Source organism: Arachis ipaensis, chromosome B2 (assembly GCF_059453495.1).
Source record: "Arachis ipaensis isolate K30076 ecotype BB chromosome B2, ASM5945349v1, whole genome shotgun sequence".
Classification (NCBI taxonomy): Eukaryota; Viridiplantae; Streptophyta; class Magnoliopsida; order Fabales; family Fabaceae; genus Arachis; species Arachis ipaensis.
This window is the reverse complement of record NC_142437.1, coordinates 108,872,689-108,900,280: the sequence shown is the minus strand read 5'-3', so window position 1 is coordinate 108,900,280 and position 27,592 is coordinate 108,872,689. Positions and strand designations below refer to the sequence as shown.

Genomic DNA, 27,592 nt, shown 5'->3' with positions numbered 1-27,592 from the left:
TATGATTGAAGCTTTTTAAAATTCTGCCACTGTGAAAGAAACTTCTCACTGCCTTAAAAACGTCACCTCCAACTATATCCCAGAAAAAGTGAAAAAATTTAGCTGTAAACCCGTCATCACCAGGAGCACTCTGAGCATGAACACTAAATGTAGCTCTTTTGACCTCGTCCATAGTTACTGGCCTTTGGAGCCTACGGTTCATGGAAGCTGTAACCTTAGACTCCAAATCCTCTAAGTATGGATTCGGATCAGCCTACTGGCCTTTGCAATATCCTCCGGTTTCGATGCAATCTCATTGTCCCTCCCCACTAATCTCCAAATTCTGTTCCTTCGCATCCTTGATTGAAATTTCTGGTGAAAGAATCTAGTGTTCTGATCTCCTTGTTTTAGCCACTTGATTCTAGATTTTTCTCGCCAATAGCTCTCTTCTTTCAAATATGCCAGCTCCAACTTCTCTTCCAAACTGGTAACCTCCTCTCCCCCATTGATTCCAGCCACCCGCAACTCCTCTAGTTTAGCTTGAAGGTCCTTAATTTCTTTCTGGGAGTTTGCTTTGTGAGTTTTCTGCCATTGAACTAGTCTATGTCTACAAACTTTCAACTTTTGGGCCAAGGAGAACATAGCCGAGCCTACAACTTCCATTCTCCACACTTCACTGACAATTCTCTTGACATCCTCTTCTCCACACCAACGTTCATGGTATTTAAACCGCCTTTTACTATGCCAGGATTGAGGTTCGGCTTCCATCAAAATTGGAGCATGATCCGAGCCTGACTCTGTGAGCCTGTGCACCACTGCATTCGGAAACTTCAACTTCCATTCCATCCCAACTAAATAGCGGTCAAGCCTCTCCTTCACCAAATCCTCTCCTTGTCTTCGATTTGTCCACGTGAAAGGGTGCCCCACCATTCCAATATCCACCAATTCGTTACTGTCAATAAAATTAGTGAATGTTGCAATGGTGGTTGCTGATTTTTGGCCTCCACCCTCCTTTTCCGCTTGGCTTGTTATAGCATTAAAATCGCCTGCTATTACCACTTTTCCTTCCATGTGTTGGCTCATTGTTATAAGCTCCTCAAACTGTAAGGATCGAATTTGTTCTGAACAACTCAAATGGACACCAATGAACGCCCATACCTCACTGCTTCCGACTTCCTTAATTTCGGCTGCCACAAAGAATTCTCCACTGCTAATAATTTGAACACTGATGCTGTCCTTCCAAGCTAGCACAAGTCCTCCTGCCACTCCTGCCGGGTTAACAATATGCCAGTTTTCGTAGCCGCATATCCGAAGTTTTGCTTCCACCTGTCGAGATTGGTTCTTTGTTTCACTTATAAACACAATCTCGGGGGAGTGGGATTTACAGATCCCTTTTAAGGTGTGAATTGTCAGGGGTCTCCCCAAACCCCGACAATTCCAAACTATAGTTCTCATGGCGCCTTGGGTGCCATTTGTAGGCTGGCACCCTCCACCATCTGTTCAACTGCATTTTCATCCTATGTTCTTGCTTTCTTTGTAGTTACTTCAGCTATACCACTCATCAACCTTTTTTTGGGTTCACTTTTAGTATCTGACTCTGCAGCACCTTATCTTGCTAACCTTTTCCACTTCCTACCTTTTTCTGTGGTGAGACACTCCCCAATAGCGAATTGCATAAGCTGCCCTTCATCCTCCTTGGTATTGGACTGACCAGCTATGATAACCTCCATGCATTCTGTTCTAGAATTGGCTGATTGAGGTGACTCAGGTGCTGCCTTGTTACCAGTGTCTTGTAGTTTCAAACTTTGTTTCCCTTCTTGCATTGACATCCCTGCAAATTCTTCCAATAAGCAGTTTAAGACCGGTTTTTTCTTACGTTGAGTGGCCTTATTCTGGTTTTGGGTTGAGTTGTTGAATGTTATTTCTCCTTCAGAGTAGATTCGCGTTCCCACTTGGCTAGCTTTAACCCATTCGCCAATGTCATCCTCTTTTACCATCTCACTCTCTGTGTCCTTCAGCAGATCATGGCAGTTTTTCACCTCGTGCCCCAATTTTGCGCAATAGGTACAGAACTTTCCAAGTCTCTCATAGCGCAGTGCCACTTCTACCTCCTTTTTATTAGGTCCTGCCACTATTAACTGATCTCTCACTTGCCTGGCAGCATCGATATTGATTTTGGCTTTCACAATCCTAGTTTCTCTGCCTCGCATCTGAAATTTACCTACCTCCAACACTGTGCCCAGATTCTCTCCCAATTTACGTCCAACTTCGAGGGTTTTAAACGATTCTGGCAAACCCCAAAATTGAACCCAAACTGGAAAATTGGAAATAATCTCTTCATCACGGTTCTGATCTTCCTTCCATCTCTTGACATGGAGTACATAATTTTTGAATAGCCATGGAGAACCACGTTCAACACGCAAGACATCCACTTCTTTATTAAAAAAGAATTGGAAGGAATTATCCTCTTTATCACTCACGCTAAATCCTTCCGGGTTTCCCCATATAGCCTTTAAAGCATTCCCCATGGTTCCAATTGAGAAGGTTTTGGAAGCAAAGAGTCTGCCATAGAGACTATTGGAGCAAGCGTTAATACCTTTTGATATGTCTGCCTCTTCTAGTAGAATCACATTCCTACCTCCTTTCAGGTTGTCTTCCTCGATCCGATCTTCATCCCTCGTTGTCTCAGCCATGCAGATTACGTAGACTTGTATTGAGATTTAATTGATCTTGACAATGTAGCCTTGACGGCACTAGGAACTCCGTTAAGAAACCCTAACAGAGCACTAAGAAACCCTAACAGAGCACAAAAAATACCCTCTTAATTAAACACACAGCTTAGTTGTTAAATATTATGCATAACTCATTTGAACTTGAGCTTCTCGTATTCCTATCTTTTGTAAAATAAAAATACTTTAGGTCTTTGTTAAATAATATTTAGTCCTCGGATGATAAAATTAAAATCATAACACATTTAGTATTTTAAAGATTTTGAATTACACTAAATTAATTGATCATTATTAAAGTGCTATGATTTGATCTTTTAAATACTAAAATGTTAGTAAAAACCAAATCTTTTAGAGACCAAAGTGTTATTATTGATAGAAATAAAATACATAATTTTTTTACTTATAAGAATGAGAGAAGTAATAACATTTATTCTCAAATAAATAGCAACAACAATAATAATAGTAGTGAAAAAATTCACAAAAAATTTAAAAATAGAGACAAAAACATAAAATTTTTAATGTGAGAAAATTCTCTTCAATATAAAAAGTAAAAATTACGAATCATTAAGATCGGAAAAATAGTTTTACTATTATCAAAATAGAGTACAATAGATTGATCAGAGTCACAAATCACTATACAAAATATGGGATTTGGATCCTCTAAATTTTGAATTTTACTTTAGAGAGTAAAGTGTGATCTCTCACTATTTATTTCATAGGTGGAACCAAGAGAAAATATGAAAAAGAAATCATTCAAAGGTGAGAGATCATATTTTATTCTCTAAAGTAAAAATTCAAAATTTAGAGGATTTAAATTAAAAATGTGTATACAACAAGCCAAACAACAGATTTTTTATTTTAATAAATAAATTAATATAATAATTACTGAAATAAATAATTTAAAAAATATTTACCGAAATAAATATCCCTCTCTTATCTCGTTCCATGAACGAGATAATTTTGCACGGATCTCGTTTACAGTGTAAACGAGATATGTGTAGAACTGCTACTACATGGCCAATATCTCTAACTACAGATCTCATATTGAAGATCTGAACAATAAAAATAAATAACCAGGTGTCTAAAATATACTATCCAAATTTGGGCTTGATCCAATGGTTAACATATCTGTAGCGATCCATTTACAAAGACAGCTTTGTGTATGTGCGAAAATTCTCTCTCTTCTCTTCTCTCTAGTGTTTGATGTTCTCTCTCAAATAAGACCTCTCTCTTACAATCCTAACTTAACTTCAGTTACTTCACTCCTAATAAAGAACAACCATGAGTTTGGATACTACTAACATTTAGACTTTTTCTCCATATAGGAAGAAAGTCCAAAAACCCAACAAATCTCCCCTTCACAACTATGTGAAGGTAACCGCCAATCTGTCGATTAAGCAATAAGTTTCAAACTTCTATTTTGGTAATATCTTGATCATCATATCAAAACTATTCTCCTCAGTGTGAACTTTTTCAAGTCCCAATAACTCAGTATCTAAAACATCATGTATTCAATGATACCTCATATCAATATGTTTGGATCGAGAATGAAAAGTAAAATTTTTACCAAAATGTATAACACTTTAACTATTACAAAACAATATATACCTCTCTTGAGAAAATTCAAGTTTCTTAAAAAAAATTTCATCCAAAGCATCTTATTACGCGCTTTGATAATGACAATAAACTCGGCCTCTATAGTAACAAAGTAACACATTATTGTCCTCACATTCCATAGCTTCTTCAAAATATTTAGGTTCTCCCCCATTAGTCAAGGACACATATCCATCGGTAAATATCACATACTCATAGGAGGATACCTCGTTGAAGGTCGTTGTTCTCTAGTAGACCTCTTAAGATGAAAATCTAGTGGATCTTCAAGTAGTTTAAGTTGATTATCAATATCATCATCAACTGGATCATCATTTAGATCTCTCATTTGTTGATTATATAAGAAACCAAATGCTCATTTTATTGCATATGATCCTGAGCTTGATTCTCTATTAGTTCTAGTGAAGAAAGTGGCTGAACTAGATCTACATTAATCAAGTCACTACTCTCTTATGATTGACTCTTCTCTACTTTATCAATATCTTCAATGATTTGGTCATCAATAAACTCTACATCGCGATTTATTACATGCTTATTAAGCCTGTAACCAAATTCATCCTCACCCAATAAAAATGCATTGTCTTGTCTTCACATCTACTTTAGATCTCTCATTCGTTGGAACATAAATAAATTCTTTACATCCAAAACTTTCAAGTGATTATATGACCAAATTAAAGATGATCTGGAGCATCATTGTCTAAAGTAATTGTAGGACTCAGATTAATAACATAAGTCACTGTAAGTAATGCTTCACCCCAAAAGACTTAAGGTAGCTTAGTTTTAGTAAGTATACACCTAATTCTTTTAATCAATGTTCTATTCATTCTTTTTGCCAAGCCGTTCAACTGAAGTATTTTGTTAGGAGACGTCCTTTTATGTCTATGTCTTGTTGTTTGCAATACTCATTAAATGGTTTACAATCTCACCACTAATGTCAATGTGAATACATTTGAGCTTTTTACTTGTTTCCTTTTTGACCAAAACTTGAAATTGTTTAAACTTTTTTAAAGCTTAGTTATTTATCTTCAAAGCATAAATCTAAAGCTTTCTTAAGTGATCAATAAAATTAATATAGTAAATAGTTCCATTAAAAGAACGTACATTTAAAGGATCAGAAATATCAAAGTGCACCAATTTCAAGAAGTATGATTTTCTTGAAGGTTGATGCTTCTTGAAGGATGTTCTTTGTTTGCACCTATGCAATGAGAATATTTCTCCAACTCTGTATTCTTTAAACTGGAAAAGAACATCCTTTCGAGCCAAACATTTAAGTCTTTTTTCACTAATACGATTAAATTTTCTGTGCCACAAGTTACAAAACCTCTTTACTTTCAACCGCATTCACACTACGTTTTGCAATCATGGCATGCGTCACATACAAACTTGAAATACATTTTCACCAAGTTACCTTTAGTGAGCTTCCACTGTCCAAAGCCGAAAGTATTTACAAAGCCTTCATTATCAAACCTTTTAATTGAAACCAAATTTAAGGAAACATTTGGATCATGTCTAACATCTTTGAGTAGCAACTTCATTCCTATGTTAGTCTCAAGATAAATATTTCTTACACCAATCATCTTGGCCAAACCATCATTACCCATTTTAAGTACTCCAAAATTGTCTGGAGTGTAAGAAGTGAAGAACATATTTTTTGGTGTAACATGTATTGAGACGCCATTATCAATTACCCAGCTAAACTCATCATCAAAAACAAGATTGACCTTGTACTCATAATTAATAATATCAACAATAAGAAGATCATCTGAAATAGAAGATACACGATCATTACTACCATCTTTCTTCTTTCTTGCTTACTTTTGTTCACTTTTCCCAAAGAAAGTAATATATTTGGACATGACCCATTTTATACCGGTAATGACATTCAATATTTTTATATCTTGACTTGGATTTACTCCTACTTTTACCTTTACCCTTTTGACCTTTGTTCGGATTTTTCTTCCTGTTTTCAGTGACTAACATTTCATATTGTGGCGAAAAATTATGCATCTTCTTTCACATCTCTTCATTTAAAATGTCACCTTTAAAAAGTTGCATGATAACTTTACCATTCAGAACAGAATTAGTAAGAAATATATAAAATATCTTTCAAGAATTCGGTAGAATATTTAGCAACCACAATCTTTGAACTTTATCTATCTTCAAATTTGATTCTCATGCTTGACAATTGATAAAAAATCCTTTGAAATTCATCAACATTTCAACAAGTATAATTTATTATTGCCGGACTTGAAAGCATACAAGGATTCAATTTGATTCCATAAAGTCCTAGTATGAGTCTCATTAGCAATGTAATTATAAACATTATCATCCACCTATTGCCTAATAAAATCACACACTTGTTAACGTTCAAACTCTCATTCTTCATCTGTTTTAAACTCTGGTTTCTGTGTAGTAAATATGTGTAAATATAGATTTTTGACAAACAACAAATCTTTCATCTTGTCCTTCTATAGATGGTAATTAGTGTCATTCAAACTTATCATCCCAATAGAATTATTTGCCTCCATCTTTTAAACAAATTATAATCAAATGTCCAAAACTAAGCTCTGATGCCAAATGATAGAAATAAAATACACAATTTTCTACTTGCAAGAATTAGAGGAACAACAACACTCACTCTCAAATAAATGGCAATAGTAATAACACACCAATAACAGCAAAAAAAAAAAATCATAAATAGAAATAAGAACATACCAAGATTTTTAACGTGAAAATCCTCCTTAATATGAAAAGTAAAAATCACAAGACCAAGAAAATAACTTCATTATGATAAAAATATGATAAAAGAGAGCCACAAATTACTGCACAAAATATGCATACAATAAACCAAACAATCTAAGCATCAAAACTTACGAAACAAGAACCAAAAAGATGAAAATTCCACAAAATAGAGTTGCTACTATGTGGCCAACATCTTCAACTACAAACCTCTTATTGAAAATATGAATGGTAAAAACGAAGAACCAAGTGTCTGAAACACACCGTCTAAATTTGAGCTCAATCCAACAGTTAACGAATATGCAGCAACCAATTTCCAGCTTTATGTGTTTACAAAAATATTTTCTCTCTTCTCTTCTCTCTCTAATCTTATAAACTACCTCTCTCTTACAACCCTAACTCAATCATTACCACTTCATTCTCAGTAAAAAAGCAAGAGCAACCATAAATTTAAATACTAATATTTAGAATTTTCTTTTACATAAAAAGAAAACCCAAAAACACAATTATTACGTATTTTTTATTAGTAACTAAAGTGTTAATTCTTTTTTTCTTAATTAACTTTTTTAAGTTGTGCATATTTATTAAGATAATAACATAATTATTAAATTTTATTGAATATTTACAAATTTAACGAAAAAAGATGAAATTATTATCCTTTATTAATTACAATACTTTTTCTCTATATAATTATAATTTGATTATTGTATATGATATTTAAAAATTTAGTTGTGAATATATTTGATTGTATATAGTCTTTATATATATGGTTCATTCATTAAAATTAAATTCAGGGGAAAAAAATTCAGAAATAAAGAGGTTGGCTAATGAATGCACTTGTAACACTTATAAATACTAAAAGCATAAAATTCTGATTATTTTTTCTTTTTTTAAATGAATTAAAGTTTTAACTTACAAAAAAGGAAAATTGTAATTGATGAACATAAAATATACTCTGAATCACAAGTAATGGAAACTTATTGGGTGTTCATTTCTTGCTGCTTCCTAAATATGTAGAACAAACAATCCTATTGGCAGAGACATCTCACCTACCAATATCTAAATTTCCATATAATGTTGATAATACCTTCCCAAAAAAAGGTTATTAATCTATTTATAATTATACGCATGAATTTTAGTTTTATTATTGTTGTCAACGATTTCTAAGTAGAGTACAGGTAGATGACTAATTTTATATTTTGTTAATCTGAAATAATTTTATATTTATTATGTTTCCTTATACAAAAATTCCTTTTGAACTTAAAGCATTACCAATATATTTTCATCTTGAACTTTATGTTTTTTTTAGAGGAATGGAAACATTAAGATCGAACTTAGTTTGACTCAAACAAATGTTAGTTCGTGTCAACTAAGCATTGTTGCTAAAATTAACAAGGGTTGAGTAAGCCATTAGTTTTGAGTATATATTAATTCAGAAATAACCGTAATATGTGTATAATAAAAATAATTATTAGTATAAAATACTTGTTAAAATATAAAATATATATTAAAATTATATAAAACAATACATACACAAATAATATTAATTTTGTAACTAATTTTTAATATACACATTAGACAATACTACAAGATATTTCCATGATATTTTTAGTACAATCCATTCGTATTCTTATATTCATCATAATTTATGTGAATAGATTCACATATATTAAAGACCAAAAAAATGTTTGAAGATATAAACTTAAAAATTTAAGAAAAAATTAGGTAACTAACAGAGTTTAAGCCAATATGACAATATGTATTGAACAATTCCATTTTCACTCTTTTTCCTTCATAAGAACGAAAAAAAGAAGTAACGAGTTGGTTTTCTTATTTTTCCTTATATTTTGTCACTAATTTGACTATGCAATTTCCGAAACAATTTTACAACCGACTGGTGGCTGCTACAAATTCAATGAACAACCCAGATATTGGTAGCGGCGTGTGGAAGTGTATATAGTATAGTACACCAGAAACTAATAATTTAGCATTTTAAATCCTCAAGTCATTGTTTTAGGTAGGAAAAATTATCAATTATAGTCCAATAGTCTAAAATTGAGTGAATTATTTCAAAATGATGAAGCTACGTTGCTTACTAGCATAGAAGTGTCATCTATTATCAAACATGCAAGACCTCTTTTTTTCTTTTCTTTTTTGTTTATGGTCTGAAATTCAAGTTTCAGAAAATACAATAAGAAAAATGAAGGTTATATGTCTCATAATAAGAAATTGATAAATGCTAAAAAGAAAAAAACTAAATAACTGTTAACAGTTTAACACTCTGTCTGTCTGTCTCTCTCTCTATCTCTATATATATAAGAAATTGATAAATGCTAAAAAGAAAAATGAAGGTTATATGTACCATTTTTGCATACACTTCTCTTAAATTGATAATAAGTCCGAATATCAGTAATAAACCAAATAAGTAAATAAATGTGTGTGAAAATCAGAGAATCAGTATAAACAACTGTGGTTACTATAATAGCTGAAAAAATAGTTGTTTGTCTCATAACATGAAATTGATAAATGCTAATAAAAAAAGCAAATAACTGTTAACTCTAAATGAATACTTTTATATATAAATGCATAATATCAAGGCAAATCTGAAAGTCTCAACAAACACAAACTTCTCAGAATGTTTGACCCTAGACACCTTAAAAGTGCCAAGTTACTTTTATCCTCTCTGTTTATATTCTCTGCCATAATTTTTGTTATCCATGCATATAGTATCAATTACCATGATTTCCTACACTCTGCTACAAATAAAGAACCTTCAGAGAATTTGCAAGCTCAGAGTCACAGATTCAAAGAGCAAATAAGATCAACACTTTCTAATCTGCCTTTACACTCCATTCAAGAAGAGAATGTTAGAATTCAAGCTGGAAATCAGAATGATTTGGTTGCTCCACTCGGTGTGACAGAATTAGAGAGAATAGCTTGGTTTCGGAAAAACCTGCACAAGTTTGATATTCTCAAGTCAAACAACTCGACCCGCAGATTTCACAGCAGAGTTCTAGAATTCTTCAGCCGTGAATGCGAGGCTCAGTTTTTCATGACTTGGATTTCGCCAGCAGGCTCGTTTGGTGTAAGAGAATTGATGTCCGTGGAAAGTGTTTTTAAGGTTCATCCCGGCGCATGCCTTGTAATTTTGTCAAGAACTTTGGAGACCACGGACGGCTACACAGTGCTGAAACCGTTGCTCGACAGTAGGTTCAAGGTTCAGGTTGTGACCCCAGACTTGCCTATTCTGTTCAAAGGGACACCGGCCGAAGCTTGGTTTCGTGAGTTAATAAAAGGTAAGAAGGATCCAGGTGAGATTCCTTTGTCACAAAATCTATCTAATCTGATAAGACTTGTAGTGCTCTATAAATATGGTGGAATCTACATAGATACAGACTTTATTGTTCTAAAACCATTAACCGGGTTGCGGAATTCTATCGGAGCACAAAGCATGGATTTAAGATCTAAGCACTGGACTAGATTAAATAATGCTGTTCTGATTTTCGATATGAAACATCCACTTCTTCACGAATTCATTAGTGAATTTGCATTGACTTTTGATGGAAACAAATGGGGGCATAATGGTCCATACCTGGTTTCTAGAGTGATCAAGAGGCTGCTGAAAAGACCCAGTTTCATATTTAAGATCTTGCCACCTATGGCTTTCTATCCAGCTGATTGGAATAAGATAAGGGGGTTTCTCAGGAAGCCGAAAACTCAAACTGAATCGAAATGGGTAGAAGCCAAAGTGCTTCAGCTCTGTGCGGAGACTTATGGGATTCATCTATGGAACAAGCAAAGCAGAAGATTGACAATAGAAGATGGAAGCGTCATAGGAAAACTTGCATTAAATCATTGTGTCATTTGCAACCATATATTTAGTTCTTAGATAACAGTTCTTGAAAAAAGAAAAAAATGGTGGAGAAGGAATTCTATTGTGAATACCAGTTTTTCATTATTCCCCTATCTATAGGAAACACTATGATACGATTGTAAAAGAAATGCAATTATGGTTATACAAAGCAAAAGGTATTCTCTAGCAATACAAGTCTAAACCATAGTCTGAATCTAAACTTTTCACATCTTTACAAACCAAATCCTTCTCTATCAATCCGAGCTAATTGGCTGACCAATTTAGTTTGATTAATTCCAGGGATTCTAGGATTAAGGTCTGTAATAACTCTCAATCCGACAAAAATATGATATTAATTATACACGAGTCACTATAAAATACAGGTGCTAGACTAGTATGCTCCATTTCAAGTAATCTCCACAGGGATATGCTTCCCCCTTTCATAAGCTGCACCAAATTTCTATGTTCATGAGCTAGGAGGTTTTTCTAGAAAAAAGAAAAATAAAGACGGATGTACCCAAAGACTTGGATCAAGAATTTATGAGAATCATAGTTTCCTTAAGTTTCTTAGAATCACATTTATCATAAAAGGCTGCATTCATTACATCCATCAAACCATCAAGTAATGCTAGCTAAATAAAGTCAACAAGCAATTTCGGGTTCTCTATAATCCTTTTGATATTCAGAGCTATATACCAGTGAATTTGTTTACCACTCTCCTAAGTAGTTTCAAATTTCCAATATAACATGTAAAATTATTCCAAGTATGATGTAAGAAAATTCGCAAGATACAGTCCTTAAAAATTTAAGGAGAAGAGTGAAAGGGCAAAACTAGACTAATACAACCAGTAGAGAATTAAGATGGTGACTGCACTTTCGGATTCAGAGCTGACATACAAAAAACACAGTATTGAGCCTAAGTTCCAAGTGTTATGGAAGCACTCATAGTCCTTTGTTTTTCCCAAGGGCTATTTCTACCAATATCTCAACTTTCACATAGGCAAAAAGAAACCAAGAAATATTTACATACTCTTGAAGCACATTTAATGCATGTTTCAAGAATATTTATAACTACATATTGTTGGTTTTCTACATAACTTTCATATATTTCAAATGAAAATGTTCTTTGAGCATGTATTAAATGGGGCTCCAAAAGCATGCAAGAATTTCTCGAAAGAATCCGTATCATGTTTACCACTGAGAATACACAAGGTCCAATGTAAGACAAATCCTAGGCAAACACAAGCCTTGATTTTATTTTATTCTATTGTAATGCTAATGGCTGAACCATCAATCTTAATTTCACAATAGAGTTTAATACAGATAAAAGAAGAACACTAGCCTCAACTAATATAAAGATAGTTAAAACTCATCATATAATATAAACAAAATCCATATTGTATATTGTCATAGAGCAATGCAATTCAAATATCAACAACTAAACAATGAAACATTTTAGAACTACAATTCATTAACAAATTCAGCTAGTAAAGAGAGACTCATCAATTTCAATCTTCACCACTTCATTATCTTCGAAACGATCCTTCTTCGTAGGTGCCGGCGGAGCAAAAAGCCTCGGTGGTCCTCTACCCTTTTTCTTGTCCCTTGGCCTTGCCTGAAAATAACCATAACATGAAATTTTGAGCATAATTGCAAAACATAGTTTCAAAAATAAGAACCCATTAATAAAAAAGATCAAAACTTCAGACAAAAGAGAAGTAGAGGAACAAAGCAATAAACATGGGAAATTTCGAAAAACAGAATACAAGCAGAACATTACATTTCCGAATGAATGGTTGAAGCGCTTTCCCTTTGCAGTTTTCTTGTCACCTCTGCCACAGTAAACTGAAAAAGAAACAATAAAACGGTGAATGTGCAAATGGGGTGCTAGAATTCACACATAACACAAAAAATTTACTGCAAATTTTGCAACTTTTTGGGTTTTGTTGTAGGATGTACCAGAAGGGATTGGAGAAGGAGAAGAGGAAGTTGTGGCGGAGTGTGAAACGGAAACAGAAGAAGTGAAGAGTGGTGAAGAGGAGAGGGTTTGGGAGTGAGAGAAAGAAAGGTGAGAAGAGGAAGAAGTGTGGAGTTGAGTGGAGAGTGGTGGAGGTGAAGCTAGAAGCAGTGAAGCCATGGCTGAGGATAACACCATAATGGGATAAGGTTTTGAGAGTGAAGAAAAAGGGTTCACTTTGCAGTTTTATTTGGACTATGAACTCATCACCTATCTTGTGATAATAGTTAGGAAAAACATTCTATAAACACAATAATACAATTAGCAAAATAATTAGAGTTTTTTTTGGCAGGAATATAAATATATAATTAAATTGTTTATAAACACTATATTTTCATGGTTGATTAGTGACTGATTGTCAATTTACATATAACATAGTTGACTTTTAAGAGAAGAAATCATTTTCTAAAATTTAGTATGTAAAAGTAAAAATATGTAAAACAATGAAGGACAAAAATATTTCTCTTTCTTTTGCAAAAATGGTTTATAATTTATCTAAAATTTTCTATAGTAAAAAAGTAATTTTTCATTAAAGAAATTAGATAAATCTAATTGGTTTTATTTACTAATAATTTAATTAAATAAAAAAATAAAATATAAAAACATAATAATAAGATAATTGATAAGTATAGTTTTATATTTTCAAGCCGTATATGTTTAAAAGTTTAATTTTGATAAAGTAATGCATAATCATTTAATTACATCAAGTAACAACTAACAAGTTTCTGTCTAATGGCTAATGGAGAGACAACCTTGAAGATTGTGGCTGGGTCAAACACAGAGTCAGGATGACAGAATGGGAGAGTTGAGGACAAGCTATCGCAGGAAGAACAACGGAAGGAAAATGAAGAAACTTGGGCTTTGGCAGTGGAGTCGGCCGCTGTTTTGTATGATGAGGAGGAGGATATTATGGAAATTTTGCAAGCTCAAAATGAAGAAATAGAGGCAAAGAGAAAATTGGCGAAACAAAAACAAAAGGTAAGAAGGAGTCGTCCGAAGAATCAAAATAAGGTGAGTAAAAATTTGTTTAAATGATTGTGAGCTGCTAGAATATTAGGGGATTGCGAGGAGATGGTAAAATAAGCATGGTGAAATCTTTGAAAAAAACGTTTAATTTGAACATGTTAGGTTTGCTTGAAACAAAAAGGGAGTTGATTAATAAATATGATGTTGCAAGAATTTGGGGAAATAGTTCTGGAGGTTGGGAGTTTGTGGAGTCTGTAGGGGCGGCTGGGGGCTTGTTGTTAATTTGGGATGGTATAATGTTTAAAAAAAGTAACTGTTATAAAGGAGAGAGGTGGTTGTGCATTGAAGGGGTGTTAACAAAGAACAACTTTAATTGTGCTTACTGTTTGGTATACGGAGCGCATGGGAGGGAGGAGAAGCAGGTGGTATGGGAGGAATTGAGCTATATTATGGGGCTATGTCAGGTACCGTTCTGCTTGTTGGGCGACTTTAATGAGATTCTGCAAGTCGAAGATCGCAAAGGGGTGAATAGTTTACCGGCTTCAGCGGAGGAGTTTAAGAGTTGGATACATGACATGCAGTTGGTGGATTTACCGCTTACTGATAGGAAGTTCACGTGGTTTAGGAGTCGATCCTGTAGTCGGATTGATAGAGTTTTGGTCAATATAGAATGGACGGAAGAGTTTCCAGATATACGGCTAAAAGGCAGACCAAGGGGATTGTCAAATCACTGCCCGTTGATTGTGGAAGATACAAGAGTAAAAAGGGGCCCCCGACCTTTCAGAAGTCTGGATTCCTGGTTTACACATAAGGATTTTCTAAGAATGGTCAAAAATGAATGGAGATGTTTGGAAGATGCTCAATTCACTTGTAAACTGAAGGCCTTGACGATACCTTTGCGGCAATGGCATAGGGATAATTTTTGGCGACATGGATAAGAGGTTGGGAGGTTTGAGGAAGAGATCAGGAAGCTTGACAATATGGTTAGTGATGGCATCTATGATGGTACGATGGAGGCTAGAAGGAAGGCATTGGTGAGCTTTTGTGAAAAGTGGTATAGTAGGAAGAAAATTCACTGGAAGCAGATGTCTCTGTCTAAACATGCTAGGAACATAGATAGGAATACCAGATACTTTCATAATATTGCCTCGGCTAGAAGAAGGAATAACAGGATAGACACTCTGATGATTCATGGACGGCTTGTGCGGAATCAGACAAGGATAAAGGTGGCAATTAGGGGGTTTTACAAGGATCTATATCGACAAGAATATGCTCTGAGGATTGGTGTTCGGGATGGTTTGGTGAAGCGGATTGATGGAGCTGAGGCTGAAGCTCTAGAGGTTTTGCCATCGTTGGAGGAAATTAGGGAGGCAGTATGGGATTGTGAATCTTCTAAGGCCCCAGATAGTGATGGATATAATATGAATTTCTTCAAGAAATGCTGGGAGGAGATTGGGCCGGAATTCACTGCAGCTGTGACGGGATTCTTCCAAAGTGCTAAGTTACCAACTGATGTGAATGTCACGTGGGTGACGCTTGCTCCGAAATTTGTCGGGGCTAAGGAGATCAAGGATTTTCGGCTGATTAGTATGGTAGGGTGTGTGTATAAGGTGATTTCGAAGGCATTGGTGAGAAGAATGAGATCAGTTATGCCGGGCTTGGTAGGAGAGACTCAGAGTGCATTTGTGAAGGGTAGAAAAATCCATGACAGCGCGCTCATAGCATGTGAGACGGTTCATTGGCTCAAGACGCGGCGAAAGAAAGCGGCTATTATCAAGCTGGATTTTCAAAAAGCTTATGATAGAGTCAGATGGAGTTTTGTGGATATTGTACTTCAGAAGATGGGGTTCGGCCACAGATGGAGGACTTGGGTGAAGGAGTGTGTCAGTACGGCCACTATGTCAGTCCTGGTTAATGGGTCGCCTTCCAAGCCGTTCAACATGGAGAGGGGTCTAAGACAAGGAGATCCTCTTTTTCCTCTTCTATTTGTGCTTGTGGTCGATGTCTTGCATAGGATGTTAGGTGAAGCCGTCAGGAACGGGCGCATCACTCCGCTACTGGTCGGGGGAGATCATATCGAATTGACACACTTACAATTTGCAGATGATACTATCTTGTTTTGTCCTCCAGAGACAGCGACAATTGTGAATTATAAGAGGCTGTTGCGATGTTTTAAGCTGATGTCTGGACTGAGCATCAATTTTGATAAGTCGAATCTGATTCCCGTGAATTGTGAGCAGGAGTGGGTAGATCATGTGTGTGGCCTACTGGGGTGCAATCAAGTTGTCTTACCTATGAGGTACCTAGGGATTTCGTTAGGAGCAAATCCACGCCTGGTGAAGACTTGGAAACCAATCATAGATAAGGTGGAAGAGAAACTCAGCTTATGGAAAGCAAAGGTTCTAAACAAAGCAGGTAAGCTTGTCCTCATCAAGTCGGTATTGAATAGCCTACCAATCTATTACTTAAGTCTGTACAAGATGGCGAAGGCGGTTGCTGACAAGCTGATTTCATTACAGAGGAGCTTTATGTGGTGTAAGGAGGATGGTAACTATGGTATCCCTCTAGTTAAGTGGGAGGTGGTACATGCACCGAAAAAGGCTGAGGGGTTTGGGAGTTAAGGATGCAGTTCTTAGGAACACAGCACTTTTGTTTAAGTGGTGGTGACGGTTTTCAAAGGAGGACTGCTCATTGTGGAAGAAGATTGTTTGCTCTTGTAACAATTTGAATCCTAATGAAATGCTAGCAAATCAGACTTTACCGGTAAAAGGAGGACCCTGGAAAGACATTTGTCAGTTAAATATAAAAGAGCAAAGGGTGAAGGAAAAAATGGTTAGTGGTCTGGCGATGGAAGTAGGGAATGGAAGTAGAACTCTTTTCTGGGAAGATAATTGGATTCAAGGTGGCCCCTGAAAGCGAGTTTTCCAAGGCTCTTCTCTATTTCAAACCAGCAGGGATCTGTGATTAGGGATTGTGGGTTTTGGGACGGGTTAGATTGGATATGGAATTTTCAGTAGAGGAGAGTGTTGTTCCAATGGGAGTTGGAACTTGTTTATCAACTTCATGAGAGGTTAAGGCTAGTGAAGCTATCAACTGGTAGAGAGGATGTTGTTTGGAAGTTTGATCATAAAGGTGTGTTTTCTACTAACTCTTTTCTGCAGGTACTACAATTGGAGACTCTATCGGACGAGATTACTAGCTATAATTTCACAAATTCTATTTGGAGAGGGGGTGGTACCTCCAAGAATAGAGCTTTTTAGATGGTTTGTCCTAGTTGGTAGAGTTAATACTAAAGAAAGGTTGAGTAGACTAGGAGTTGTTTTTAATAGTGATAATATATGTGTACTGTGTAAAAAGGAGATAGAATCTGTATATCATTTATTTCTGATTTGTGAGTATACATGGCAGGTTTGGTGCGCTTGGTAGAGGGATTTGGATAGAGCTTGGACTATTCCTGGAACCATTAAAGAACTATTTGGGAGTTGGACTGGTATGCACAATCGAAAAGAAGTGCAGAAGACATGGCTGACAGGATTCTTTGCAGTGATTTGGAACATCTAGTTGGAACGCAATGCCAGAATTTTCAATAATAAAGAAATAGGTGTTGATATCATACAGGGAATGACGTTTTTGAGTTACAAAGAATGGACTGGTAGTGATCCTTTTGGTTGTTGATGACAATGTCGGAGATGATAGAGGATTCATAACTTTTGTATACAGGTTTAGTTCATGTCTGTGTGTATACGCTCCACTCTAATGTGTTGAGTTTTCTTTGTTTCAAAAAAAAAAAAACAAGTTTCTGTCTAAAGTTTTTGTCTTAATTCTAAATCCTTTTCTTTTTGGGTAGAAATAATATGTATTCCTCACCATTACTCGAAATATTATTTTAACCGGTCAGATATATAATCTCATAATTATAATTATACCACTTTTAATTTTGTTCACAAAGCCACCTTAGTTTTTTCCTTTGGTCTTGCTCCACTAAATCATGCACTAACATGATGACAAAGGGAAATAATTTGTTTTAGATACCAGTTTCAATATTTAGAAAATCTTCTATGAATAAGCATTGATTTTAGGGCAAATGACTTGGTTAAACCAAGTGCATTTGAAAATGTCCTGAATGTCCCAAACTGAAAATTGCAACGTCAAAATCTCAAACAACGTTTCTATATAAATTGAATTGAATAAATTTGATTTAGCAAAACAGGTAGTAAATCGAATCTAAATGATTCGAATTAGGTGCTAAACGAAATTCAATGAAAATCGAATCAAATCAATTCGATTTAGATATGAGCTTATTAGATTCGATTTATGTGTGAACGTAAATGGAATGAATTTAATTTGATTTATACATGCAACCAGCCTTAGAGTAAATCGAATGTAATTGTTTCGATTTACAAAGGAGGGAGGTATATAAAAACCAGTTGCTATACGAAATTTTGTAGAAGAGTGAGATTCACAATAGCTAGTGATGAGAGTTTTGTAGCTCTTGTGCACTATAGAGGGTCCATTAAGAAGAAAACGCGATCAGGGATTAAGTTCACTGACAAGGACCCGCTGAGTGTTTTTTCTCAAACCTTCGACAAGTTTCGCTGAGTTTAAGAGTACTATACTCCAAAGACTAGGACTGCATGGCGTGAAACGGGTGGAGAAGTTGTTCTATCGTATTCCGATCTCCGTGTTATGCGATGATGTGAAGTATGATTCATTCATTATTAGCAGTGACGAAGATATGCAGGTGCTGTTTCATTGTCGCTGTCAGTTTCCTGAGGTGAGGACTCCGGAGTTGTTGGCGAAACTTGTGGATGTGGCATCTAGTTTTGGAGGCTCGAACAAGAATATGCACTCCACCGGACATGTAGCCAGCTCTAGTGTATTGCCTGTTAGATCATCGTCAGCAGTGCTGGTGTTTACACCCGAGCCAGACTTAGTGGCTTCACCATTGTTTGCCGTCAATCCGAATCAAAGTTGTGATGTATTAGTTGGCGAGGATGGACTGTTGGGGCTGCATAAGAATAGAAGATGACTTCTCACATTTGTCACAAAAAAACCTCTCAATGAATCCCAACCAATCCTTTATAGATAGAAACGCTAACCACTACATTACTCACGATCCAATTCTTTGTATTAACAAAATAATTACTAATATGAGATAAAAACATGTTCTATTTATTAACAAACATCAAAAACAGTCGTTAACCCTGTTCATTACTCTACACCTAACCCTATTCTATAGTTAATGACTCACTAAGACTGACATGAACTAAATTCAAATATCTGTTTTTAGATTCATTTTAAAAACTCCACACTAACAGTTCTAACTAACTACTAATTTATTTAAAAAAAATTAAATATTAAAAAACACTAACCTCGAGGTGGATGGCTCCAACAATATGCGCGACTCCATCAAGTCGATACAGACGATTCGGGTCGTCTTCCATGCATGCAGAGTCGGTCCAAACCGAGTTGCTTCTAGAGAATCTCGAAACTGGGTGGTGGGGTTGGGAGTGGGGTATGAGGTTTCTGAGTTCGAATCAAGTGACTTCGATTTGTTTAAATAGCGAAGAAGCATGTAAATCGAAGCAAGTCATTTCGATTTACAAAAGCATTAAATATTCGTTTTGAATTTTCGATTTGGGACATTCAGGACATTTGCAAATGTACTTGGTTTAACCAAGTCATTTGCCCTTGATTTTATGCATGTTTCTGAGTTTTGATTTCCGATCATAAATCACTTGAGATATGCCGTTAATTCATTCTGACCTTCTAACAGAGTTGTTGTCAATAGTGCGTTTGGTTTGTATTTTTATTTTTTGTTTTTATTTTTAGTATTTTTTATTTTTTAGATTTTATAAAAAAAATAAAAATAAAAAATGAAAACAGAAAACAAGATTTTATTGTTTTCATTGTTTTTATTTTTTCCTTCACAAAATTTAAAAAACAGAAAGTACTGAAAATAAAAACAAAAAATAAAAACGCAAACCAAGTCCACCCTAATATTCATGTTTGCTTTATTTCTTTGGCCAAATTATATATTAATCTCACAAGTTTCGTTCATTAATTTTGCTTTAATTGTATGAATATAAGGATCATATCATGAAAGATTTGCTTGATTTCTTTGACAAACCTCAAACAAAACAAGACAGAAAATTTCATTCACAATAATTTCAGGAAAACACCTCTTCAATGTTCAACATGGACCTAAATCTCTTCCATTAACATACACAAGCTTCAAGATCACAATTGTGCATTAAATTTTAAACTTGAAAAAGCATTAAGAGACACAAATAGCACTTTTTCTTGCTGATGCCTAAGAGCCACTAGTTGCATTATGTGCCTGTTCAGCTGCATAATGTGTCTGCTTAGCTGAATAATATGTCTGCATAATGGTGAGAACAAGCAACACAATCGCGGCCACAACGCCGAAAAATTTCCATACTGTAGGGATATGATCACGTATCAAGATCGCTAGCCAGTTCCACCAATAGAACACAAGAGTCTCAAGAACACGCCTGCACCTATGCCAAGTGATTATAGGCCATTCGTGGAACATTTTCGTGACCAATGTAGTCTGGTGTGCATTAAGTTTCTTATAGTGGTCGCTATAACTTGAATCCATGTGATCAACACCATCAGAGATTGTGCGAAACGTAGTCATAATTTCATCCTTGCTCTTCTTGAACTCATTCACTATCACTCCCTTTTTCTCCAGAAACTCAAGGTCATGCTCACAGCATATCAAAGTTTGGAAGAACAAAGCATAGGAAGTGTACTTGCCTCTTATCCAAATTCTGCTCTGCTCCCAAGCAATCAAGTTTCTCCATCTCGCTTCCGTTGTTTCCTTAATATGCAGAGCCGGTATTTCGAGTATCTTACCTTGCTCATTGAAACTTATGTTAAAATCAAATATGTCCACAATCTTATGCTGATTGTTAGGACTAGGATTAGCATTAACATTACCATTAGGACTACCATTACCAATGCTGTTGCTATTTGTTGATTTAATGGTTATTCCTGCAGCTCGAAGCCTAGTGGCGCATCGCTTTAGTTCTTGGCATGCTTGTCTCAATCGTTTGGCTTCTTGATTGTTGTCTTCTTCAACTGTGGACAAATGCATTAAGTGAAGCATATGAGCCAAACCACGGTGGTTTTTTGAATTGTAACCAAAGGCATTGTGCATGATGTCAGCCACACGATGATCTTCCGCAACCTTACTTTTGTCAGGGAACACAATATTGTACAACTTCTTGAGAACAATGAAAGGGATCTGATTTTCCAGCATGGAAATATCATTCAGCACAAACTGCACCTTCTCCTCTGTCTCTAGGAATGGGTCATTGGAAAATGTATGGCTTTGGTTTGGTGGTGAATTCATGTATTCCACAAGCTTGTGGAGAAGTTCTAGCAAGAAACAGCCATCCACCTGTAACACGCACAAATGGACCTTGTTCAATAAGTAGAAGTTGCATTTAGAAACTATGGACCAGATACAATAAGGTTGTGTTTGGATTCCGACTTCAAGATAACAATACATAGATATGAACTACATAAAGCTATTAGCTGGAGTCATAGACAGAACTCTTCAGCCACACAAAATCCACAGAAAATATACAATTGTCTTAGACTCTTAGAACACAGTGTCTTGTATGTTTTTCCTGTCAAAAAGACTATGTACACACCAAAAATTAGTCATGGTATATTTTTGTATTTAAATACATGTCTAGTTAACTCATTTATAATGTGTATTTTGTTTAAAGGTGTATTTTACATTGGTAACGGATTTGAGTACACACCTAATATGGTTGAAGTATTTTAAACAACTTTTTTGTGTGTTTCTACATTTAAAACCGAAAATTTTAATGCATTTGTTTTATGTAGAGATGATAATTAAAAAACCGTTAAATAACAATTTAGTCAAACATGCTAACTTTTCTCGGTTATCAAGTTCACACCAAGAGTGTCACCGTATAATTGTTTCCTTTTTAAACTACCAAACAACATGACTGTAGAAACTAGAGGGTCAACTCAAGATTCATTCAATTCGCTTTCCATTTTCCACAAATAAGTAACTAGAGTAGGGTCACTACCATCATGATTTTGGCTAGGTCGTGGGGATCCAAGTCGAGGTCACCGCCATAGGAAGCGCGAACCAACTTGTCAAACTTGAGAATTTCCTGGCCCCACTCTCGAGTTCCCGGTTCTGATGATCTTCTGCGTCCTCCGGCTTGTCCTTGGTTGCTGGACACTACCCTGCGGTCAAGGAAGCTCTTGGCGTAGCGCCATTTGGGTTCTTCCATTAACAGAATCTGCCTTGTGGCTCCCCTGTGTAAGGGTCCTACTGAGACCAACCTTGGCTTGTAACATTCTTCTTTGGGCGCTCGAATCTCGTCTGGGATTCTTGAAATGCTGCATGCTTGAACTTCTCCGTGGTCAAGAGATCCCAGCATCACTTCAACGGGAATCATCCATTCACTTTCGTTCTTCAATTTCAATTTCAAAAACCAAAACGATTAATAGAATTAACAGAGAAGATAAAAGACCGAGAAGGAAAAATCGATGACATACCTTGTCAGGAGTCATGTTTGTTTTTTTCTCAGTAAAGAAAATCTTAACAGCAAACTCGTAGATACAACAGCTGTGGATTCTGAGTGCTAGAAGTCTCTCTGCTTAGAAATGATTTTCCATAGGAAGAAGAATCTGTTAAGGTTCTAAGAAAGTCACAACAAATGAGGAAGTCAATGTAAACTGTAAAGTCAACTTAGAATACTGTACCAAAAACCAATCATTGTATCAGCAACCTACCTAGTTCAATTAGGGTATTACGGATTTACTGAGATAACTGATAATAACAACATACACTTGTAACAAAATAAAGAAATTAATTGTTATTAAATTTATAAATTTTATTAAGTGTGAGTTACAAATTTGAAGATGATTTTAATTTCTTATTTTTACCAAATTTTTCATTTTGAAAAAATTTAATCTGTGATACTAATATAGTATTCTTAAAAAATGTCATTAAGATACATATTTGTATTAATCTCGTGTGATCGTGTCAAGTATGGACTAGGTTACTGAGCATTTATAGTTTTTAAGTGTGCAAGAGCAAAAGTAAAAATAAAAAATTTAAAAACTTTAAATTCTAAACAATTAGCGCAAAATTCTTAATTCAAAAAAAAAACTCCAGTAATTACTTATTTATCTGAAATTAAATAATTTTATTTTCTCTTTTAATCTATTGTTCGTGTTGTTCACAATTATCATTGTTTTCTATACTTTCTCCCGTCTACCGTTCCACTGCCGCCGCGGGGTTCCCGCCAACCGAAACCGCACCTTGTTTTTTCGTAGGCGAGTCGGATCCCTCTGCAGCCCCTTCCGTGCTTCACCGTGGCCACTGCACCTACTGATCCCGCCGCAACTGCAACCGCAACCATGGCTGGAGGATAACACCATAATGGGATAAGGTTTTGAGAGTGAAGAAAATGTGTTTACTGTGCAGTTTTATTTGGCATATTGAGCCATCCTCTCTTCAGACTCTTGTATTATGTTTAAGAAAGGAAATTTTTTTTCTCCAAATTTTAGAAACATGAAATGAGATTTTTTTTTTTCTCTATGTTGATAGTAAAAAAATTATTAGATGATTTAATATATTTAATTAAATTATTATCTAATAATTTTTAACTATCAACTTTATAAAGAAACAAATATATGTGAGTTTTAATCAAAATTTTTCTTCTTTCTTTCTCAAACAACTGTTTATATATAAACTTTTTTGTAGTTAAAAAAATATTTATTAATAATTTTATTAAGAAAAAGAAAAAATAAAAAAACAAATATATAGTAATAAGATCATTTATAAGAAATATTAGTTGATTAATATTTTTTTAATATTTAACTTACATTTAAATTAATATTATCCAATTTTTATTTTTTTCCACTAAAAATATTAGCTCTATAGCATTTTTTTATTTTATTTTTTCAGTTAAATAATCCAAAATGAATATATTTTTATTGTTTTTAAACCTATGTAATTTTTTTCGTGCAGTATTATTGTTTTCCACTTTTCCTTCAAACTTTAAAATGCTATCTAGCAAATCCCAAGCCTTAATTTATCTATGGTATGCACTCATCGGTCACGAGGAAGGTTAGGAAGTAAAGTAGTAAACAGATTTTGTAATTTATAATTATCAATTAATTATTATTAATGTTTTTAATAGTATGAAATTATATCTAATAGTGTGAGAATTAGAATTATTCAATTTTTGCTTTGTTAGTTAAATGTTGATCAAATTTTAATGAAAATACTAATTCTTTAAATTTTTTCTTTTATTAATATTTACTAATTTTTAATTGATATTTTATCTATTAATTAATCTTTATAGTATACAAATGGGAAGCTCATATGCTGACGTGGTACTCATACGTTGAATCTGAGAGTTTATTTGCTTAGGTGTCGTCACAAGAAATTTTCATAATTATATTTATAAATTATAAATGATTATTTGTTTAGGTTGTTATTTTTAAATTCGAAATTATTTGTTTGGATTGCTTCACTTAAGTTGTTATTTTTTAAATTTTAAATTATTTTACTGAAGTTGTTATTTTTTAAATTTTAAATCATTTTACTTTATCTTTAAATTTAATTCAAATTTAAATTAAAGTCAATTAAATTTAAAAAATTTTAGTCATGAGTCAACTATAAAAATATAAGTTATGACTTATGAGACATATATAACACCACAATTCAAAGTATATCGATCGCTTTCTTTACATATATCCAAAATCTAAAATTACTCTACTTATTCTAATGGCTGGTATTCACAAAATTGCAGAGACCAATCCTACAATTGACAAATTGTGTGTACGTATATAAGTGATACGGTTATAGACACTACCAAGTTACGAAAATTCTCAATTGCCATACTCAATTGAGATGGTTTGGCTCGATGAAAACGTGAGTTTCTTACTAATTTTTTTATATTATTTTAAATTTATATTATTTATATTTTAAATTTGTTTGTTTATCCCATTTAATTGTTCTTTAATTTTTTTTTATCAATTATAGGGAGGAATAATACACGCTCCTCAATTAAGAGAGTTTATGTGTCTCGATTCGTGAATTTGTTAAGAGAAGAAATATCTTACCAAATAAGATATTTTGGTGTTGGAAAAGCTGGGTAGAAATACTTTATCTACTTCTATTGGTAAATTCCAACCAATATTTATTTCTAAAAACATTAGTGATGATATTTTTAATGGTATTTTTTATATTTTTTTATTATTAATATATTATATGATATCCTGCATTAAAAGAAGATCTATCAGATACACCCACACTTTTTCTCAACCTAATTGATAAGACCTTTCTCTTTATCGTTGAAGTTCAAATATCTGATAATTCATATTTTTCACCTTTTTATAAAGTTAACAAGATGACTGATAACGTAGATCTCATAAATAAATTCAAAAAGGCTCACCCTATTCAAATTGTGAGTACAGTTATAAGTGTACTTTTTATTAAAAAATAATTTATTTTTTGCTTCCTTGGTCATTAATAGTATCTAATTTATAAATAATAATTAATAACTAATTATAATTTTAGAATGTTGACTACACTGGTGGTTTGCTTCCAACTTCAAAAGCATTCTCAATCATTAAAGAGGAAGAAGTAAAAGGTGCTAAGGTATTTGTTTAAAAAATAAATTTTTTGTTTGTTTGTTTTTTTAAAGTTAAAGTTTAATTTTATTCAAAAAATATTATTGAGATAAAATTAAAGGTGAGAATGATGTTTTTAATTTAATATAGTATTTTGTACAGAATTTGTTGCTTGAATTCTCCAATAAAATTGTGGACAATGATGAATCTGAAGTATTGAAAAATGCTATTACACTACCCAAGCGACTATCTTCGGAGTCGAAAGATTCGGTGGTGGAAAGAGAAACCTTAACTTATAAGAAGATCAAGATTGAGAATGAAAGTTGAGAATATGGATGTACATGTTTTGGAATTCCTTTTTAAAGTCTATCTAATAGAATAATGTCAAACATTGTTTGTTTTTGATAGAAACATTATTTTTTCTTGAGTTATTTTTTTTTTTGGTTCTTTTTTATTTTTATGATTGGAATTTAGAATTTTTTTTAAATATAAATTGAAGTTATTTGGTTATTACTTATGGTTTTATTTTTCAATTCGATTCACACCATTGATATTTTGTTAATTTCTGATTTAGTTTTTAATGTTATAACTCATAAAGTTATAAAGTTCTCATATGAATTATTTTTGATACAATTAAGTTAGTTATTAATTTTTAATGTGTATTTATTTTAAAAAAATCTAATTTTAATTTTTAATTAAAGTATTATGTTTAAAATTTTAAATTTAAATTCAAAATATAATATTTTTTTATTTTTAAGTAAGCAAATAGGTTTAAGAATATTTTTTAAAAATTTATATAATTTATAAGCAAATATGCTAATTACAAAAGATTATATTAAAGTAAATAGAATTACCAATCTTATTAAAATGTAAGGTTATTTATACTATTAAAGAAAATTTTAATTTAACATTCCTTTATAATTCTATCTCTAATGTTGTTTCGACAAAATTAAATTAATTTAATATTTTAAAAAAATTTAAATATTTTTTTTAAATTTATGTAATTTATTAGGTTATTAATTTTTAGATTGTATTTAATTTTATTTATTTTTATTGATAAATAATAGGATTGATACTATTTATGAAGAAACTAAAAAAATTATTTTTAAATTAACAAATTCCTATATTCCTAATGAACAACGATCGTTTAATTAGAAAATTTTATTTAAAAATTGAAAATTTGCACTAGCTAATTAGAAAACTCTATTTAAAAATTTGAAATTTGAAATTTTAATACTAATTCCTAATTAAGTGACTTCTTAACCATTTCGATTTTTAAATTTAAATTTTTTTATTTGTCACATTTATAAATTTTTTCTTTACTCAATTTACATTGTTATATTTTAGATTGTTTCTGCACAATAGAAGTAATTTTATCTTTTTTCTTTAAATATTTTTTTTTAAATTTACGTAATTTATAAGGTTATTAATTTTTAGATTGTATTTAATTTTATTTATTTTTATTGACAAATAATAGGATTGATATTATTTATGACGACACTAAAAAAATAATAGGAGTAAAAAATTTAATTAAATAATGAAATATTAAGTTAGTTTTATATTTCTAATATGACATATTGTTGATATAATTTAAGTTAGTTATTAATTTTTAATGTGTAATTATTTAAAATAACCTAATTCTAATTTCTAATGGCTAATTCAAACACTTTGTTTAGACTTTTCAATTTAAAAAATATTTTTTTAATTCTTAAATAAACAAATGTCTTTAAAAATATCTTTTTTATTTACATAATTTATAATAAGCAAATTTGCTAACTACAAAATATTAGATTAAATTAAATGAAATTACTTATTTTTTAAAAATATGAGATTATTTATACTATTTTAAAAAAACTAATATATATTTTTCTATACCTAATTTTTTTCTATCGTACCTAAAAAATTAAACTAATTTAGTAGTTCCAAAAACATGGAGAATTTTTTTGCTGATGTGACGCTAATACATTGAACTTGAAAATTATTTACTTAGGTGTCGTTATTAGAAATTTTTAAAACTTTATTTATAAATTATAAGTTATT

At 33.0% G+C, this 27,592-nt stretch overlaps 4 protein-coding genes across 5 annotated transcripts; 1 reads left to right on the top strand and 3 right to left on the bottom strand.

Annotated features, from left to right (window-relative positions):
- Positions 1–231: 231 nt before the first annotated feature.
- Positions 232–1,434, bottom strand: LOC107627661 (uncharacterized). The gene has a single exon (XM_016330487.2). The coding sequence runs from the start codon at positions 1,432–1,434 to the stop codon at positions 232–234; it is 1,203 nt and encodes a 400-aa protein (XP_016185973.2).
- Positions 1,435–9,669: 8,235 nt separating this feature from the next.
- LOC107625731 (uncharacterized) lies at positions 9,670–17,460 on the top strand. Of its 2 annotated transcripts, XM_088503747.1 has the most exons (2): positions 9,675–10,354; positions 17,303–17,460. In XM_088503747.1, the coding sequence occupies exons 1-2, from the start codon at positions 9,694–9,696 to the stop codon at positions 17,332–17,334; spliced, it is 693 nt and encodes a 230-aa protein (XP_088359873.1). In that variant the 5' UTR covers positions 9,675–9,693; the 3' UTR covers positions 17,335–17,460. The 2 variants fall into 2 exon arrangements, with proteins under 2 accessions (XP_016183920.1, XP_088359873.1); XM_016328434.3 differs by lacking the exon at positions 17,303–17,460 and having other exon boundaries at positions 9,670–11,092.
- On the bottom strand, positions 12,260–13,143 carry PSRP4 (plastid-specific ribosomal protein 4). Its single transcript, XM_021116187.2, has 3 exons — positions 12,871–13,143; positions 12,692–12,756; positions 12,260–12,526 (listed from the first exon to the last, which is right to left on the bottom strand). Exons 1-3 carry the CDS (start codon positions 13,064–13,066, stop codon positions 12,392–12,394), a joined length of 396 nt encoding a protein of 131 aa, XP_020971846.1. The 5' UTR covers positions 13,067–13,143; the 3' UTR covers positions 12,260–12,391.
- A 2,550-nt stretch (positions 17,461–20,010) lies between the features above and the next one.
- LOC107625730 (UPF0481 protein At3g47200) lies at positions 20,011–22,624 on the bottom strand. Its single transcript, XM_016328433.3, has 3 exons — positions 22,463–22,624; positions 21,985–22,377; positions 20,011–21,320 (listed from the first exon to the last, which is right to left on the bottom strand). The coding sequence occupies exons 1-3, from the start codon at positions 22,475–22,477 to the stop codon at positions 20,208–20,210; spliced, it is 1,521 nt and encodes a 506-aa protein (XP_016183919.1). The 5' UTR covers positions 22,478–22,624; the 3' UTR covers positions 20,011–20,207.
- Between the last annotated feature and the right edge of the window lie 4,968 nt (positions 22,625–27,592).

Bases quoted from the DNA above. Each gene is read 5' to 3' on its own strand.
- LOC107627661 (XM_016330487.2), bottom strand. From the start codon at position 1,434: ATGAGAACTATAGTTTGGAATTGTCGGGGTTTGGGGAGACCCCTGACA.
- LOC107625731 (XM_016328434.3), top strand. From the start codon at position 9,694: ATGTTTGACCCTAGACACCTTAAAAGTGCCAAGTTACTTTTATCCTCT.
- PSRP4 (XM_021116187.2), bottom strand. From the start codon at position 13,066: ATGGTGTTATCCTCAGCCATGGCTTCACTGCTTCTAGCTTCACCTCCA. The intron at 12,757-12,870 runs GTACATCCTACA...TTTCTTTTTCAG, and splicing joins TCCTTCTCCAATCCCTTCTG to TTTACTGTGGCAGAGGTGAC. The intron at 12,527-12,691 runs GTAATGTTCTGC...GGTTATTTTCAG, and splicing joins TCAACCATTCATTCGGAAAT to GCAAGGCCAAGGGACAAGAA.
- LOC107625730 (XM_016328433.3), bottom strand. The intron at 21,321-21,984 runs GTAGTGACCCTA...TGCGTGTTACAG, and splicing joins ACCTAGCCAAAATCATGATG to GTGGATGGCTGTTTCTTGCT.